Source organism: Berghia stephanieae, chromosome 2, assembly GCF_034508935.2.
Source record: "Berghia stephanieae isolate SIO BIC M18660-M18661 chromosome 2, UCSD_Bste_1.3, whole genome shotgun sequence".
Classification (NCBI taxonomy): domain Eukaryota; kingdom Metazoa; phylum Mollusca; class Gastropoda; order Nudibranchia; family Aeolidiidae; genus Berghia; species Berghia stephanieae.
In genome coordinates this window covers 35,676,175-35,692,961 of record NC_088361.1, presented here as the reverse complement: position 1 = coordinate 35,692,961, position 16,787 = coordinate 35,676,175, and the positions used below count along the sequence as shown (strand labels likewise).

General features: G+C 33.3%; 1 protein-coding gene across 18 annotated transcripts in view; it reads left to right on the top strand.

Annotated features, from left to right (window-relative positions):
* Nucleotides 1–16,787, top strand: part of LOC144964790 (uncharacterized) — a 152,903-nt gene that overhangs the window by 94,088 nt on the left and 42,028 nt on the right. For all 18 annotated transcript variants that reach the window (XR_013643929.1, XR_013643930.1, XM_078899402.1 and 15 more), the window contains 6 exons: nucleotides 3,563–3,853; nucleotides 4,377–4,703; nucleotides 5,265–5,417; nucleotides 6,377–6,484; nucleotides 7,652–7,867; nucleotides 8,263–13,514. Coding sequence is in view for 16 of the 18 variants with exons in the window: in XM_078899402.1 (XP_078755528.1) it covers nucleotides 3,563–3,853; nucleotides 4,377–4,703; nucleotides 5,265–5,417; nucleotides 6,377–6,484; nucleotides 7,652–7,867; nucleotides 8,263–13,514 (6,347 nt within the window). In the remaining 2 variants the exon portion in view is untranslated. The remainder of the gene's footprint in view (nucleotides 1–3,562; nucleotides 3,854–4,376; nucleotides 4,704–5,264; nucleotides 5,418–6,376; nucleotides 6,485–7,651; nucleotides 7,868–8,262; nucleotides 13,515–16,787) is intronic.

The following is a 16,787-nucleotide window of genomic DNA, read 5'->3' as shown; positions in this document are numbered from 1 at the left end:
GAAACATGCTTTATAGATTTGTGTTACAATGACTCCTCATCGATTTTTCACAGCATGATAAATGAAAGTTCTACTTTCTGATTTGGAATGATTGTTTTGGATTGTCATATTTTTTGAAAATATTATGATAGTTCTAATGTTGCCAGTGGTTCCCTGGATGCAGCGTTAATGGTCTGGGCATTATTGTTGGTGCTACTTTTTTTGCAAACAGATTTTTATATTATATGTTTGGCATCATTTATTCACTTTTGATCACTAGAAATTATTAAAATAAATAAATGAATTGCTTCATTGCTTAAATGAATATCTGGGGAATCTCTGGCAATTCCAAAGATCAAAGTTAGACACTATCTCAACAGCTGTATTGTTTTGTATGTTTATTTAAAAAAGAAAACTTGCCATATGGTTCTTGGTAACTAAACTTATTATAATGATCTTAAATTTGTCTACCAAATATTTACTTATCCAATTTTTATGAAAATATGTTTTGGAAAAAGTCAAGTCAACAAATATTACTCGGCTCTCATCAGTAAATAGATTTTAAAGAATTATTCCGCTATTGGATTAGTTTTTAAAAATTATTATTACATTTTTTAAAATTTGAAATAATAAATTCAGATTAAATTTAATATTTGAGATAAACCATGGTAAATTGCACAAAATAAATGATTCTGTCACAAGAGATTTGAAAGCGAAAACTTTTGACTGCTTATTTTGGGCCCTCTGTCTCTAACTGGTATTATGGCGGTGTGGACTTTATGTGGAAAAATTGAATTAAACTTCAAACATATTATGAAAGTTGGCTTATTTTTATATGATTTAATTGCGAAGAAGAATGAGTATAGTCTCGTAACCTAAACATTTTAAAAGAAAATAAAATTGAAAACAAAAACAACTCATTTCTGGTTATTTAGATATAAATTCACATTTGCCATCTTCTTCACACCAACATGATACCAGGTTAAAGAGTATTGGACACTTTCAACAGCACTGTACATTATCGTTTAATTGCATTGTGTTATATTTCAGAATGTTATTCTCACCACAGAATGCAACCAATTTTGTAAATGTTGCAGTGCATCTGAATACGTGAAAAGTGTGTTCTAACCACACATTTTTCTTGTAAGCATGATAACAAAATTTAGCGTGTGAATAACAACACATGAACAATTAAAATGCTTGATAACCTGTCAACCTTTATTTAATGTGTGGTTTTTGTTGAATTCATTAGAGACTTGATATTAGATTCTGTTCACATTCAACATCATCCCTAAGTTCATGATTATTATCTCTCCCCGTCATCACCATTATCATCATCATCATCATCATCATCATCATCATCATCATCATCATCATCATCATCTTCATCAAATGTATTTCCAGAGATATTGATGTGATCATAAAATGATAAGGTTTTAACTTATTTAAGGAACAGATTGACCTTTAGCGAAATCTTTGCATAAAATATTACACAAAATATTGCAACCACATGTTTGTTTGTTTTTTTTTTTGTTTTTTTTTTTTTTTGTTTTGTTTTTTTGTGTGTTTTTTTATATTATTTTTGCGACCTTTATCTCAGGAATCGTGTTTTGATCACTGATGGTTTTAGTAAAAGAAGTAAAGGACATGTTTTACATTGTAGAAAAGTCTCACATATATTTTGGTTTCTTTGCCAACAAATAAAGTGCATCTTTGAAAAGAATATATCATATTTATTTTACATTAAAATCAGTGCCTTTCACATCTTGCTTTGGATGCCATTTCATTTCCATATTTTTTAAAATGCAATGTCTTTGACAAAATCACTCGAATAATTGAGATTCATATACTAGATTTGTATGATCTATGTAGTCCAACAAAGCCTTAAGGTCTGTGAAGCCTGAATTTATCAATTGCTTGTTACCCTTTAGATACGACACTAGTTTAGCGCAAATTACTTTCCACTAGAACTGAAATTATCCAGCGAAGCATTCACTTTTGGGATGAACAGAGTGGTTTGGAAAAGAATTGACTGCATGCTGGTCCCATTTCTTGTGAAGCCAGTTTTCTTCCTTTTAGCTACCGAGATTCCTTTGTGAAGTCATAAACTATTTAGATTTGTTTTTGTTTTTTTCTGTTTGTTTGTTGGTTTTTTTTTATGTAATTAGGAGGGGTTTTTCGGAGTCTATAACTTGCTTTTAATAAAGCAGAGAGAGAAAAAAACACAATTTGCATGATATTCATATGGAACTAATAAAACATCAGAAAACGCTATGGGCTGATAGTGGCATCTCGTATTGCAATAGTATATTATAGAACTACTCAATAGGTAATACTGTATACTATTTCTGGCACATGTATACCAAAAAAAAAGTTAAAAGATTCTACTTTTAACAATTAATTTTATTCCTGCATTCGATTATAAAAAATGATGATTTCACCCCTTTGCTTAGTTTTTTTTTTTCTTTTTTTCTTCAATCCTCTTGTCACTGTCCACAACTAGCTTCCCTTGTTTCCATGGCAATGGGCTCGTGTTTTGTATATTATGATGTTTTGTTTTTTGTTTTTTTTGTTTTTTTTTCATTGCACACCTCTCTTGGGATTGGCCTAAACTTCCTTTATCCCCAAAACTTTTCATTCGTGACCCGCTGCGTCAAAACAGTATTATGTCTGGGTGGTTTTGGTGCTATTATAGTCAAAATTATGAGGCTCGGGCGAAGTTTTCATGTTTTATTGAAAAGAATGACGACTATAATTTCTTTTTTTTTTCAAAAATATAATATTTCTGGTGATTTCAACTCTAGTATCGCTTATTTTTGTCATCTGTCCACCTGATATAAAACTGTGATGAGGGAATGGGTCACATTTGGTAATTTAAAAAGGTATATTATATATATTCTGTGCGGTAAATTCCCTCCTTTTCCTCTAAATTGTCTATGTTCTAATGATAACCATGTTTGTTTTGATTGAAGCTCAATCTGTTAAAACTCAATTTAGTCACGTATTAGAATTTATAAATTTTTACCTCCCCTTAATATTAATGTACGTTGTCATTGATTTTGCACCATGGATTTTTTTTCTTTTCTTTTCAAAGTAATTTGTTGATTAATTTATAGTTTACAGGCCTGTTTGATAGAGTAGCAATACTTATATTTATTTTGTTTTGAAATTTCCAAAACACAACACATTTTTTAGTGACATTGTAATTACTACTATAAGTCAAATTTTATTTAGATATTTAGGAACAGTAATTGATTTAACTCTTATAACATGAAAATGGTTATATAATGTTTCATTAAATTTATAATTACTTGTATTGCACTTGCAGTGAGTACAAAGGTAATAACAATACTATTTTTAAAAATCTGATATAAATGTTATCCGTGATTAAGATATGTTTCCCTTATATTTTTTTGCTGTAATGTTATTATTTTCTTTCAATTATATCTGAATAAAATAAAAAAATAATGATTTACAATGATTTGCCATGATTGCAAAGCAGATTGCTAAGTTTGTTTTAAAATTTAGTCAGTCAAATTATTTTCTTACAAAATTTTCAATCGTTTCTTTGAAATTGTCATAGGTGGATTTCTTACAAAAAGCAGAAGCAGCGTCAGTAGAAAGAATTGATGAGCTGGAAGGCATTGTTGAAGATCTTAGACAACAACTAGAAGATAAATCTCAAGGCAAAACTTATTCTAAAGAGTTGAATAAGCTGACAGAGATGAAGCACCAGATGACTTTTCTGGAGACAGATAACAAGGCTTTGACGGCAAGAGTGTCTGAATTGGAGGAAAACGAGGAGATTCTTAGAGAAAACTGGAGACGAGTTGCTGAGGAGGATTTCAATAGAACACAGTCATTGGAGGAAAAGGTTTGTTTATCTTTGCATTTAAAACTAAGCACGGTGGATTACGATTTACATCTATATGTTTTATTGTGCCTTTTAAAAATAATTTTCATAAAAGGACTGTCCTTTAGGTTAAGGGCTCAATTGATAGAAAATGTGTATATATTTTTATTTGGATTAATGTTATTGTGCTCGAACTGAAATAATTGTATAATTACATTAGTTATCCAAAATGTGGTTGTGACTTGACTTAACCATTTATTCCTTTTTCCTTATTGTGAGATCATAGGATGGCAGCTGTACTCTTAACTATAACATCTAGTTTATTTGGTTTAGGGCCATCTCCCTGAATTTTAGCAGTGACAGTCCTAGTTCTTCCGCCTCTTTATCCATTGATTGGACAATATCTCGTATTATATCAACCTTTCCTCTGCCCTGGGGTTCCAGTCGAGATCACATCTAAGGGCTCCTTTCATTGGGTTCTTCCAGACCAACACTATGCGTTTCCTCAGTTTGGTGAATTTACATTTATTTCTTTTTCAATTAGGTGAAAATGTTGGAAGCCTTGAACAGAGATCTAAAAGTGAAATTGAAAGATGCTCAGGAATACTTGGTGGTTGACATGTCTAGGGTGTCATTAGCAGCAGAGTTGGAAGAATCGGAATCAAAGCTTTTCGATGATAGCAGTGATGATGATGCTAATGGCATTGACGATATGGATGATGTTGATTCCCCTGTCAAAGAAAGTGGTGATGAATCGGATAAGAAGGCCATGAAGGAAAAAGTTAGGAAGCTGGAGAGACAATTGAGTGAAGTGGCAGAGCAGAAAAATACTAAGATAGAGAGCCTACAAGAGAGACTTGTGGATTTGCAAGTAAGTTGAAATTTGTCCATTTTGTAAGACTGCTCTCTTTGATTTTTATATGAAAATGGTGAAAACGTTAGTTTTATATGTAATCTTTTATCTTGAAGCGGTAATTTGTCAGGATGGAAATGGTGCTAAAATGTAATTTTAACGTTGAAATAACCAGAAATGTGAGTTTTCAGTTCTGGTCACTTTCAGAAAATATATGTGTGGTTCACAATAAAATATAAACTTCACCCAAATTTCATATTAGACTAAAGATTCAACTTTATAGCATCTAACTCGCTCTGGCATAATTATACCATTTTGAGGCAATGGGTAGGCATGCATTCACCCAGTAAACATTTAGTTCTTTTTAAGGTGTTTGGTTTAATAACGTTTGTTGTTAGGTGTAATAATGTTTCCTTTTGTTTTATTTTTGTTATTGTTTTTTAATGCGAGTCATTACATTCAAAACTATATTTCTTCTCTATCAAATCAGATCTTTTTAAAAATTCTTTTCAAAAACTGATTTGAAACTATTTCCACTGCTTGAATTGTGATTTATCAATGCAATTTTTTAACCATCAGGAAACGGAGATTAAACTAAGCGAGACCATTTCAGAGATGGAGATGACAGAAAGAGAACTTAGAGCAAAGTTGGCACTTTATGAAAGCTCTGAAGTCACTGTTGAGAAAATGCTCAAATATCAAAGCAAAATAGAGGAACTTAGAACGTCACAGGTAATAAATATTTTTATTTTGTTATATTTTCACATTAAGCAACCCTAATCTTCTTGTTATGTATGTTATGTTATATATCATCACACATACGGTATATAAAAGCTGCAAGATCTCACAAACTTGCCTGAGAAAAGGGTTAAAGTTAAGACTTTTCATTTTCATGAGTGGCCAATTAAGGCATAGGTCAGACAGATTCAATTGCCATAGGCCTCGTGTTATATCACTCGCCAATGAAATCAAATGTCCATTGGTGTATGGAATATTACTTTGCTGTATTACACTCCTCTGATCCTGTAAGAAAAGAGATGAGCAGTATATGTCATATGATTGTCTATGAATGCCACCTAGTTAATGCCTCTCACATGCGTTTTTTTTTTGTCCAGTTCTATTAAAATCAATAATTTATTAACAAATGATTAGTGAAAGCAAAACATTCAATAACTTCTACGTTTCATTATATTTAGCACTAAAACTCAGGAACTGCATTTTTACTGGATTGGGTTGTATTTTCAGATAAGCTTATGTTTTTAGTTTTGATGATTGCTATATTACGTTGTGTTTTTATTCAATCTTCTAGTTTCTAGTTTTTAATGATCTAGTTTATTTTTATTTTAAAATTTTTTTTTGTTTTTGTTTTTGTTTTGTTTTTTGTTTATTTATTTTTGTTGTTTTTTTTTGGGTTTTTTTTTTTTTGGGGGGGGGGGGGGGGGGGGGGGGTTGGTCCACTTATGTGTATTTTGAAAAAGGTAAAAGAAGTTTACGATTTGCTTTAGTTATTGGTATGTTTATCAGTTGTTTAATTGTTCGCCTGTTTTTTGTTTTTGTTTTAAATACTGATTTAATGCTTTTTACTTTGCTGTAGCTTTAATGATTTATTTTTATTTTTATTTATATTCTCTATTCATTCACACATTCAATTCCAAAATATTAATTAACTTTACTTTTTTCTACTATTGAAGGAATCATTGCTGGACCAATTGGAGATCAAGGAACATGAAGGGATGACTTTGCATGAGAAAATGCAGGAAATGGAAAGAACCTTACGAGGGAAGATTGTAACCTTAGAGGTATGAGACAATATTATCATTTGAACTTAGATATTAAATTTATTAATCAAAACAAAGAAAAAAGCACACGATTTAGACATTGAACCATTACAACAGAGAAGAAAGTATGCCAAAGTGACAATATTTTGTATAGGCTTGATTGACCAAGTGAAATTACCTGTAGGGGATATTCAACAAAATAAGAAGAAGCCATTCCTCACTCAAGAGTGGACGCTCTCTCTTTCATACCGTCAACTTTCAGGCAATGGCGGAATAGTCTCACATATCCAGTAAAAGAAACAATTTAAAAGTCTGTGGAATCTTCAAAATGTTTACTAAGAATAAAGAAGGAGGAGGAGTAGGAGAGGGAAGTGGGGAGAGGAGGAGGAGAATGAGAAGAAGAAGAAGAAGAAGAAGAAGAAGAAGAAGAAAAAGGAAGAGGAGAAGCACTTACTACATTCATATAGACTTTTGCATTCATTTTTATTCTGCCAATCAGTTAAATTAGTCTTTTTGTCTTGACAAACACATCTTTGTAATTAACCCTTTATTTAGAGTGTAGAGCTGATAAGTTTCGGTTATATATCAGAGGAAATGGAAGAAATTGAGGCAGAGTGCTACCACAATCAGCCTTAAAGTTTGAGCAATAGCTCGAGGACTTAGATATTCCTCCAAGAACGGAATGTGCTTTAGTTTCAACAAAAATGGCAGCCAGTGAGGATTTTGAAATAATGAGGTTTTTACCTTCAGTCTCACCAACCAGGTTCTGAATGTCATTTGTAATGTCCGCTGCTTTTTAAATGGAATTCTACAAACTTTCACCATGAAATAAGCTAACCACGAATTAAAAAAGCAATGTATATATTTCATATTAATATATAGATCACCGTATCATACAGAAAACCGGCTTTTTAAATGTTTCTGGGTATCACTTTTTCTTTTACTAGAGGCTTGATTTTTTTTTTAAAAGATTAAATCATTAGTTGAAAGGCAACTATTTAGGGGGAGCTAGATTGATATTTCTCATATTTGATTTAAGGATAATACCATTGGATGAAATATTTTGATAATATCTTGTTTGTTTTTGTTTTTTTGCAAAGGACATTACTGATAGATAAAATAAAATGGCTGTTGCTCTTTATTAACTCTCAAGCAATAAATCATTTTCTTTTAAATATTCAATAACAGGTTGAAATGAAAGGCTACAAACAAAAGGAGTTAAGGAACGCTGGTCATATTCGAGATTTGGAGAAACAAGACAAAGAACTGTCAGACAAAGTGGCCCAGCAAGCAGAAAAAGAAAACAGTTTATATATCAGGATTTCTTCTTTGATGGACGAGCTAAAGACAGCGAAAACAGAACTAGAGAATGTTAGAAAACAAATGGAAGAAAAAGATGACAAGGTTGGTAGAGTGTCTTTCATCTACATTTGTCAACTACAAGAGCAGTGATTTTTTTAAAAAAATTATTTATATTTTTTTTAATGCAGTTGTTGCATCAGCTTCAATTTGAGCATGGTCATCTGGTCATTTTTCACAGATTTTTACAGGATTAAAAGAAGCTATTTTTGCGGTGTGTAGAGGTTGTTTCAATATTCATTTCTTGGCCCATCGACGAAATAAAAATGTTTAGAAAATAATGAATTAGTTTTTTGTTTTTTTTATTTGAAAGATGGTATTTGTTCACTTTGTGACTCTTATGTTTCATTGAACAATTAAACTATAGTAGAGTTATTCACTTTTCATTTATTTCCACATTTTACTGAAATTCTATGTTACATGTCTTCATCATCATCCAGGTTCGCCAGGCCAAGCTCCTTGAAGTGAAACTGTTGGAAATAGAAATGGAATGTGGGAAGAAAGTGTCCACTTTGAATGCTAAGCTCCGCCACAAAGAGGAGGAATTCCGTCAGAAAGAATCTGCTTACGAAGAACAAATTTCAAGCTTTCAAGACATGCATCAACATACATCACAAATGGAAGTAGAGTTTGCCCAGAAGGAACATGATATTGAACAATTAAGAATTGAAAAAGATGAGGAAATTTCAAATCTTACATCCCAACTTTCTGATATGAAGAAGAAATCTGATGGTGCTTCTACACAAGTAATTTCTTTGGAAACAGAGTTGGAGACTGAGAGAATGAATGTCTCTGAAAAGGAAAGTCAGATAAATAGTTTGAGAGAAGAAATTAAATCAAAAGCTGAACATTTCGAAAGTATTGTGGCTGAAAAAGAAAAGGAACACAAGACAGAAAAAGACTCTTTAGAATCTGAAATTAAATTGAAAGAAAATCGAGTTTTAGAACTTGAAGAAGAATTAAAAGAAGCATCGCAGCGAGTAAGTGATGTTGATAGTACTGTAAAATTAGATCAGGAAGCAGTTCATGGTGTAGCATCGAATTTAAAGTATTTCAGCGACAGTTGTCTTTCTGAAATTGAACAAAAATTAACTTTTAAATTATTGTTTTTGGAAAACAAATTCAAATCTGTTGAGCATCTTATTTCTGAATTGCAAGGCCACATTTCTGAACAATATATGAACATTTGTGTTGTAGAAGCTGAAAAGGATAAACAAAGGGAAATATTTGACAAGAATATTTTAGAATTGGAGAAAGAAAAAGACTTGATGGAAAACGAAATGAGGAGTGAAATATCTGCTATAAATTCCCAGTTGGAACATGAAAGGAATAAAACAGAATCTGAGCAGTCGGATAAGCTGAAGGAGTCATTGGAAAGGGAAGCTTCTCTTCGTTTTGATGTCAGTAATTTGCAACACCAAGTGGAACAACACAAACGTGAGCTGATAGCAAAATTGTCTGAACTTGAAGCAAAGAACAAGGCTCATTGTGAATTATCTTTAGAGCTGAGTAATCTTCGTCATGATCACAAAATTCTTCAAAAGGAATTGGACAAGTCGAAACAAGCTTGCTCAGACATGGCACTGTCATTGAAATCGGTTGTATCCCAAAAGGATGAACAATTGAGTCGATCCTCTGATGATATTGTGCATTTAAACAAAATTGTTGATGATTTGAAAATGGACTCGGATCAGAAAGAGAAGATTATTGAACAGATTACAATTGCAAAAGACTCTGTGATAGAGGAAAAATGCCAAGAAAATAAAGCTCTGCTGGAAGAAAAATCACATGTGGAACATATGTTCCAAGAAAAATGCCAGGATTTTGATCGAATCAACAAACTCCATGCAGAGTCAGAGAAAGAATTAGATGAAATAAGAGAGATGTTGCTTGACAAAGATAACATCATTCAGACACATGAGCAAGAAAAGGAAGTAAAAGAAATGAAATTGAAAGAAACAGAGTCTCATGTGCAAAGTGCACAAGTTGATAAAGAGAGCTTAAGCCAAGAATTGCAATCCGTCAAGACTGTTCTTGAAAGTGCTCAGAGTCAAATAACCCGTCAGCAGCAAGAGCTTCAGCTTTTACATACTCAGTTACACAATCATCAAGAAGATATTAAACAACTACAAGTAATCATCAAAGAGAAAGAAGAAAAGTTACAAGAAAAGGACCAAATGTACGAACAAAAGTCTAATGAGCTGAAAAAATTAAATGAGCAATTACAAGATCGGGATCAAAAACTTGAGCAGGCTGATTGTAAAGTAGCTGATGTAAAACTGAAGTTACAAAAAGCTGAGAACAGGGTAAGAGAATTGGAATCAATGCAAGTTAGTTTGGAAATGAGACTCGAAGAGCGATATGCAGTCTCTCAGGATGCGGAGAAAATTCTTCGTTCTAAAGAATTGCAATGCAGTGAGATGGAAAGCAAGTTGGAAGTGGCTGAAAAGAATTTGGCAAACCTCAAAAATCAAATTTCTGTTGGAGATGAAAGCAGTAGAGATCTCACCCAAAGGCTTGAGGCCAAAGAAATTGAATTGCAACAAAAACATTCCGAGTTGTTGGCACTCAAAGGCAATCTTGATGAAAAAGAATCTCTCTTTCTCTCATTAGAATCAAAATGTAACAAGCTTGAAATGGAAGTCGAATCTTCAGATGCTGACCATATCAAAGATAAAGAAGAATTTAAAAATGTCATTTCTGAAAAAGAAACTTTAATTTCTTCAATGTCAAGTGCGTTACAGAAAAAGGAATCAGATTTTAATGAACTTTCATCTGAATTGGATTCGACTAAGAATTTATTGGTAGAAAAAGAACATGATTGTAAAAAGTGTGAAACCCAACTTGAAGAATTAAATGAAGATCACATGAATCTGAAATCAAAATACCAAAATCTCGAATTTGACTTGCATCAGGTCACTCAACAACTCGATGAGAAAACATTGAGTTTGAATGAACTACAAGAAAAGACAAAGGAGAAAACTTCAGAATTGATCCAATACAAGGAGCAACTTAGCAAAAATTCTCAGGAAGTAAGAGACCTCTTGGTCAAGCTAGAGGAAGCTGAAAAAGTTCTTTTTGATAAGGAAGCTATGATTGAAAACATAACTGCAGAAAACAAAGATTTGAAACAAACAGCCAACAAACTCTCTCTAGAAAATACAAATTTATCTGCAAAAGAAGACCGCCTGCAGAAACAACTGATCAACAAAGACAATGATAACGGTAGTCTGATTTCAAAACTGGAATCTGATAAAGCAGATTTGGCCTCTGTCAATGAATCCTTGAGAAAACAAAATTCAGAGCTCCAAGAGAGAATCCAAATAATCAATAATGATGTAGATAGGCTTAACAAGGATAGTTTGCAGATCAGTGATGAGAAAGAGCGCTTCACCAAGCAACTCTCTGAAATCCAAGCTCATAATGAAAGTTTACGGGCAAAAATTGACACTCTGGAATCAGATTTATCTCAATCCAACATTGAGAGAGAAAATATGATACAGTCTGCAAATGCTTTTAAAGAGGAGAAGAATCAACTTGAAGCTGACAACATTCAACTTCAAAAAGAGATTGAGGAAGCTGCCAAGGAGTTCCAAACTTTGACGGTCAGCTTTGAAGAAAGCAAAAACAATATTGAAAAGAAGGTGCAAGAAATATCTCAGGGAAAGCAAAATATTGAAGATAACTATAATGCCTTGCAAAAGGAACATAAAAGGAAAACGTATGAAATGACCAAAAAGGTAGAGGAAAAAGATAAGGAGATTGAAAGCCTCAATGGCAAATATACACGTTTGGCTCAAGATAACATTGAGCTGACTGCAAATGTTGAATCTCTGGAAAATGATCTGAAAGCAGCACAATCTTTGTCAAATTTGCCTAAAGGACAAAGTAAAGAGGCTGAAATTGTTTGTGAGTCAATGATATCTGTCAGTATGGCACCATCCCTTCAAACAATACCATCATCTCAAAAGTCTTATGACAACACTTTGGAAGATGTCAAAACCAATGATGTAGAGGGAGATAAATACACTTGTAAACTGGAAACCGAATTAAGTGATGTAAAAGAAAAAGAGAAATCTTTAGAAAAGAGAGTGTCTGAACTCGAATCAGTCGAAAAAGAATTGAGGGAGCAAATAGTTGACATTGAGATGACTGTGATTGTTCCACTGGAAAGTGAAAATCAAGAATTGAAAGATGAGATTGGTATGGTGAAACAAGAACGGGATGAAGCCATTTCCAAGATCAGCAAGTGGGACGATGACGAGGATGATGATGGCTGTAGTAGAGTTCAAGAGTCGGAGACAGTTCATCAAAAACTTGAAGATGCCTTGATATATGGAGAAGAGTTGGAAAAGAAAAATGAAATATTACTTACTGATATTCATAAACTTGAACAAGAAAATGAGGGTTTACATGTTAGAATAACTGATTTAGAATCGATGGAAAACGAAAAGAATGATGAAATAGAAAATCTTCAAGAAGAAATAAACAGACTGCAGGATACTCATCAAGATGCTTCAGTGTTGGAAGAAACAGAAACTACTCTGATGGATAAAGTCTTGGATCTGGAAGAAAGAGAAAGGAACCTGATTCAACAGTTAGATACATTGAAAAAAAGTGCCGGGGATTCTGAGAAAAATTTGACTGGTGTGGATGGAATGCAAGAAAAAATGAAGTATTTCGAACAGAAAATTCAAATTTTAGAAGACGCGGAAGGTAGATATATGGATAAGATAATGGAGCTGGAAGAAGATAAGCATCGATTGTTGTCAGAGTTATCATCCATTACAGACAATCATGATTCACAAATCACACCATCACATCATACTCTAAATTCATCTGTAAATAACAACACTGTCTCCTCATCAACACAAACATTTGTGCCATTTGAAAGCAATATTGTCCTTGGTGCTACAGATTCACCTGATGGTGTAGATTCATCATGTCATTCAGTACTTTTATCATCCTCTGGGCAAACTACCTCCTCTGCTGATGAAAGTCTTCACAAACTCTCCGTCCTTGAAGTTGAATTGCAGGAAAGCAAAGCTAAACTCGAAGAGGTTGATGCTCATTTGAGAGAAAAAGAAACATTGGTTTTGTACTTGCAGGACAAACTCGAGCTTTTGCAGGAATCTGAAGGAAAACTTATGGACAAACTTCTTGAAGCTGAAGAAAAGGCTTCTAGTGTTGTGCATTCTAAATACTCATCTCAGATAAATGATCTCAACAAAAAGATTGAGCAAATTCAAGAAGAAAATGAGTTCTTAGCTGAAAATGTTGAGCAATATAAACAATCTTTCAAAGAAGAGAAGGAAAAGTGTAATGACCTTCAGGACCGATTGATGGAGGATAGCGTTAATCTTTCTGAACTTCAGAGAACACAAGATGAACTTGTAAAAACACAAAACATGGTGGAAGACATTCAATCCGAGTATGAGGACCAGTTGTCAGAACGTGAAGAGCGTGAGAATAAACTCAAAGAGGAACTTTCAATGGCTGTCAACAAAAGGGATCATTTGGAGCAAGTCGTTAATGCGAAGGCAAAGAGAGAAGAAGAACTGCAGGAACAGGTGGAGAGTCTCCGGTCAACGGAGAAAGAACTGAGGTCCAGATTGTCTTCAATGGTGAGAATGACTGATGACGATTCCGCTTTGTCTGACTCTGGAATATCTGCTGATGATCCTCGAGTCAGGTGAGTTTTGTTGTGATACATCTTATGTCCTAAACTCTAACCCATCATCTTAAAATGATATGAAAATAACTCCAAAAAGAGACTTTAAATTTAAAATTACCAGAAATAGGAAATTTTAGAAACTGTATCCTTTGTCCTCAATAAAGCATTCAAATTTTATCCACGGTTCATATTTTTGACAATAATTTCAGCATTTAGCATCTAAATAACCTCTAGATAATACTTTCGCACATTAAAAGATCTTGACCCACTTTTTCAAAGTCTTAGCATTTGAGTTAGGTATATTCCTTTGTCATTCTTGTAGTTATGATAATATCAACAGTGCTATTTTGGTGACATGAGATTTCTCTGAATATAATCTGAAACCACACGAATACTTGTTTTTGGTAACACGTTTGTTGCACTTCAACGTTAAAGGCAATGGAGTCTATCGCGGTTGAGTAATTCCCTGACAACACTTAGCAGAGAGAGGAGGTAAAGATGGCTTCTGAAGCAACGGTTCATTTACCAATGTATAAATCTAAGAGACTCGTAACATGTTCGATCAAGAGCGACCCCCTTGTGCCCGCCGCTAAAAGGTGATAGTAAATCCCTAGTAGTATCCCTGCAATTGTTTTGCTTTTTTTTTTTTTGCTTTTTATTTATTTTCTACCTCCCCCCCCCCCTCTCCCTCTCTCTCTCTCTCTCTCTCTCTCTCTCTCTCTCTCTCTCTCTCTCTCTCTCTCTCTCTCTCTCTCTCTCTCTCTCTCTCTCTCTCCGTATTTTTTTTTTTTTTTAATATTTCTATTTATTGTATTTTTCCCTGCCCGCGCATATCGGTGGATAGTAAGTGAATAGGCCTTTAACAGATTCATAAACGAACGCAGAACGTTTCAGGGGCGTTCCGTAATCAAACCCTTCCTCAGCCAACGATATTAAATTAATTGTAATACGATAAATACACACTTGAGAGACGAGAATGAAGGTCAGGTCTTGTCTGCTTGAACGATGTTGAATGATGCAGACGTTTTTGTTGTTTTCTTCTTTTTTTCCTCTCTTTCTTCAAAGTTTTTCCCCATCCCAAGTCCTATCGTAGACGCTTGAAAACGGATAATTATTGAATATTGCAGTACTCTGAAATAAAAAATTAAAAAAAACACACACACACACACGTTTTACAAATTCTGATCAGAAAACCCGTCCTTCAAAAATCCGTTGATTAAAATGACCCCTATTTTGCAAAAAAAAAAAAAAAAAGCTCATAGACCTGGGACTTTGTCTGTCGGACAATGACAAAACACATTTTTTTCATGTTGAATGGAAAAAAGATTCTTATATAGAATAATAGGATACCCCTAAACTTGTCAAAAAGTTTTAAACCTGAGACTAAGAAGGAAGTCTCTGGTTTAAAATTTCATTTTACAAGTTGAGGGTCATCTTAATTTATCAATATAATAAGAAGTGAAAGTTGTTTTTTTTTCTTCTTCAATCCATTATTTTTTTAAAAATAGGGTTGGGGGTCAAAATTTAATCCGTACTACCAATGTTAATTTTTTATCATCGAGCACAGAATTACTGGCAAATCTAAAAGTTATAAAACTCTTTTTTTTTACAGACTGATGTACGAGTAACTTGCAAACTTTTTTTGATTCCAGGCTAATGTTATCATCCGTTGACTCAAATTAATACGAAGAAAATTTGCAAGGTCGTTCTCAGTCCTTTTTGACGTTTGGATGTTCATTACTAGTGAAATTGATTCTACGCAATTCTAGCATATCCACAACAACAACAAAATATGACGTAGTTTCAAATCGCTCTAGATAATAACAATAATAATCTTACCGGCAACAACAAAAATGATGACCTAATTTTAAATCTCTCTTGATACTATCAAGTAAGGATAATCTTTCTCATCTATTCTTTAAAAAAAAAAAATAGGGTTGGAGATCAACATTAGTCCGTAAAGCTCATGATAGGGTTTTTTTTTTAAATCATCGAGCACAGAATTACCGGCAAATCTAAAAATACAATACAGTAGTTTAATAAGTATAATAGATGACTTCCTGTTCCTAATATCCTTATTTTCTCCACAAATATTGCGGGTTCTTTACTAGTTTACCAAAATTAAGAAATATGTTTTGTGATCGTAAGACAGTTTGTACTTGTGTACGAATGTATTTATTGCGTCTGTAATTGATTCTACGCAATTTTAGCATATCACAACAACACAAATTATGCCGTAATTTCAAATCTCTCTTCATACTAACAGTTAATAATAATCTCACCAGCAAATAAAAATAAATAAATAAAAAAATAAAAATTGAGGTAATTTTAAATCTCTCTTGATACTATCAAGGAAGGATAATCATTCTCATCTATTCTTTTAGAAAATAGGGTTGAGGATCAACATTGTTCCGTAAATCTAATGTTAATTTTTTTTTTTTTTTTTTTTTTTTTTTTTTTTTTTTTTTTTTATCATCGAGCACAGAATTACCGGCAAATCTAAAAATACAATACAGTAGTATAATAAGTATATAATAGATGACTTCCTGTTCCTAATAGCCTTTATTTCTCCGCAAATATTGCGGGCTCTTTACTAGTTTACTATGTTTTGTACAAGTAAGTACAAGTTTGTAGGTGTGTACGAATGTATTCATTATTAATTCAGCAAGAGCCATCTGCCGGACTTCGCTCTTGGAATATGTATAATAATATGTTGTGTGGATTTATTTCCGTCCTCATCGTTGAGAATTATCCACTTTATAATTACTTATGTGACCCCCCCCCCCCCCCCCACACACACACACACAAAAAAAAAGCAAAAGAAAATCAAAATATGGCGTAAAACGTCCCCATTTCGCTACCCTTTGAATTCAACAGTTAAACGCAGCTTATAAAGCCCAAATACTGTCACAGTTTGATATGCATTTTATTTTACTTACAAAAGATCTGTTTCTGATACTCACCCCATGCCCCCCCCCCTCTCTCTCTCTCTCTCTCTCTCTCTCTCTCTCTCTCTCTCTCTCTCTCTCTCTCTCTCTCTCGATAGATAGATAGATAGAGAGAGAGAGAGAGAGAGAGAGAGAGAGAGAGAGAGAGAGAGAGAGAGAGAGAGAGAGAGAGTGTGTGTGTGCTGAATTTATAATTATTTATTTTGTTTTCTGATTGGTCTTAAAAGAAGAGAAAAAAAAAATCCGTCTGTACGCGGATTTGAACCGGATTTATGCGTGTGGGGTGCAATACTGAGACGATCAACATAAACCTTATGTCATGGTTTATTGTACTATATATTGT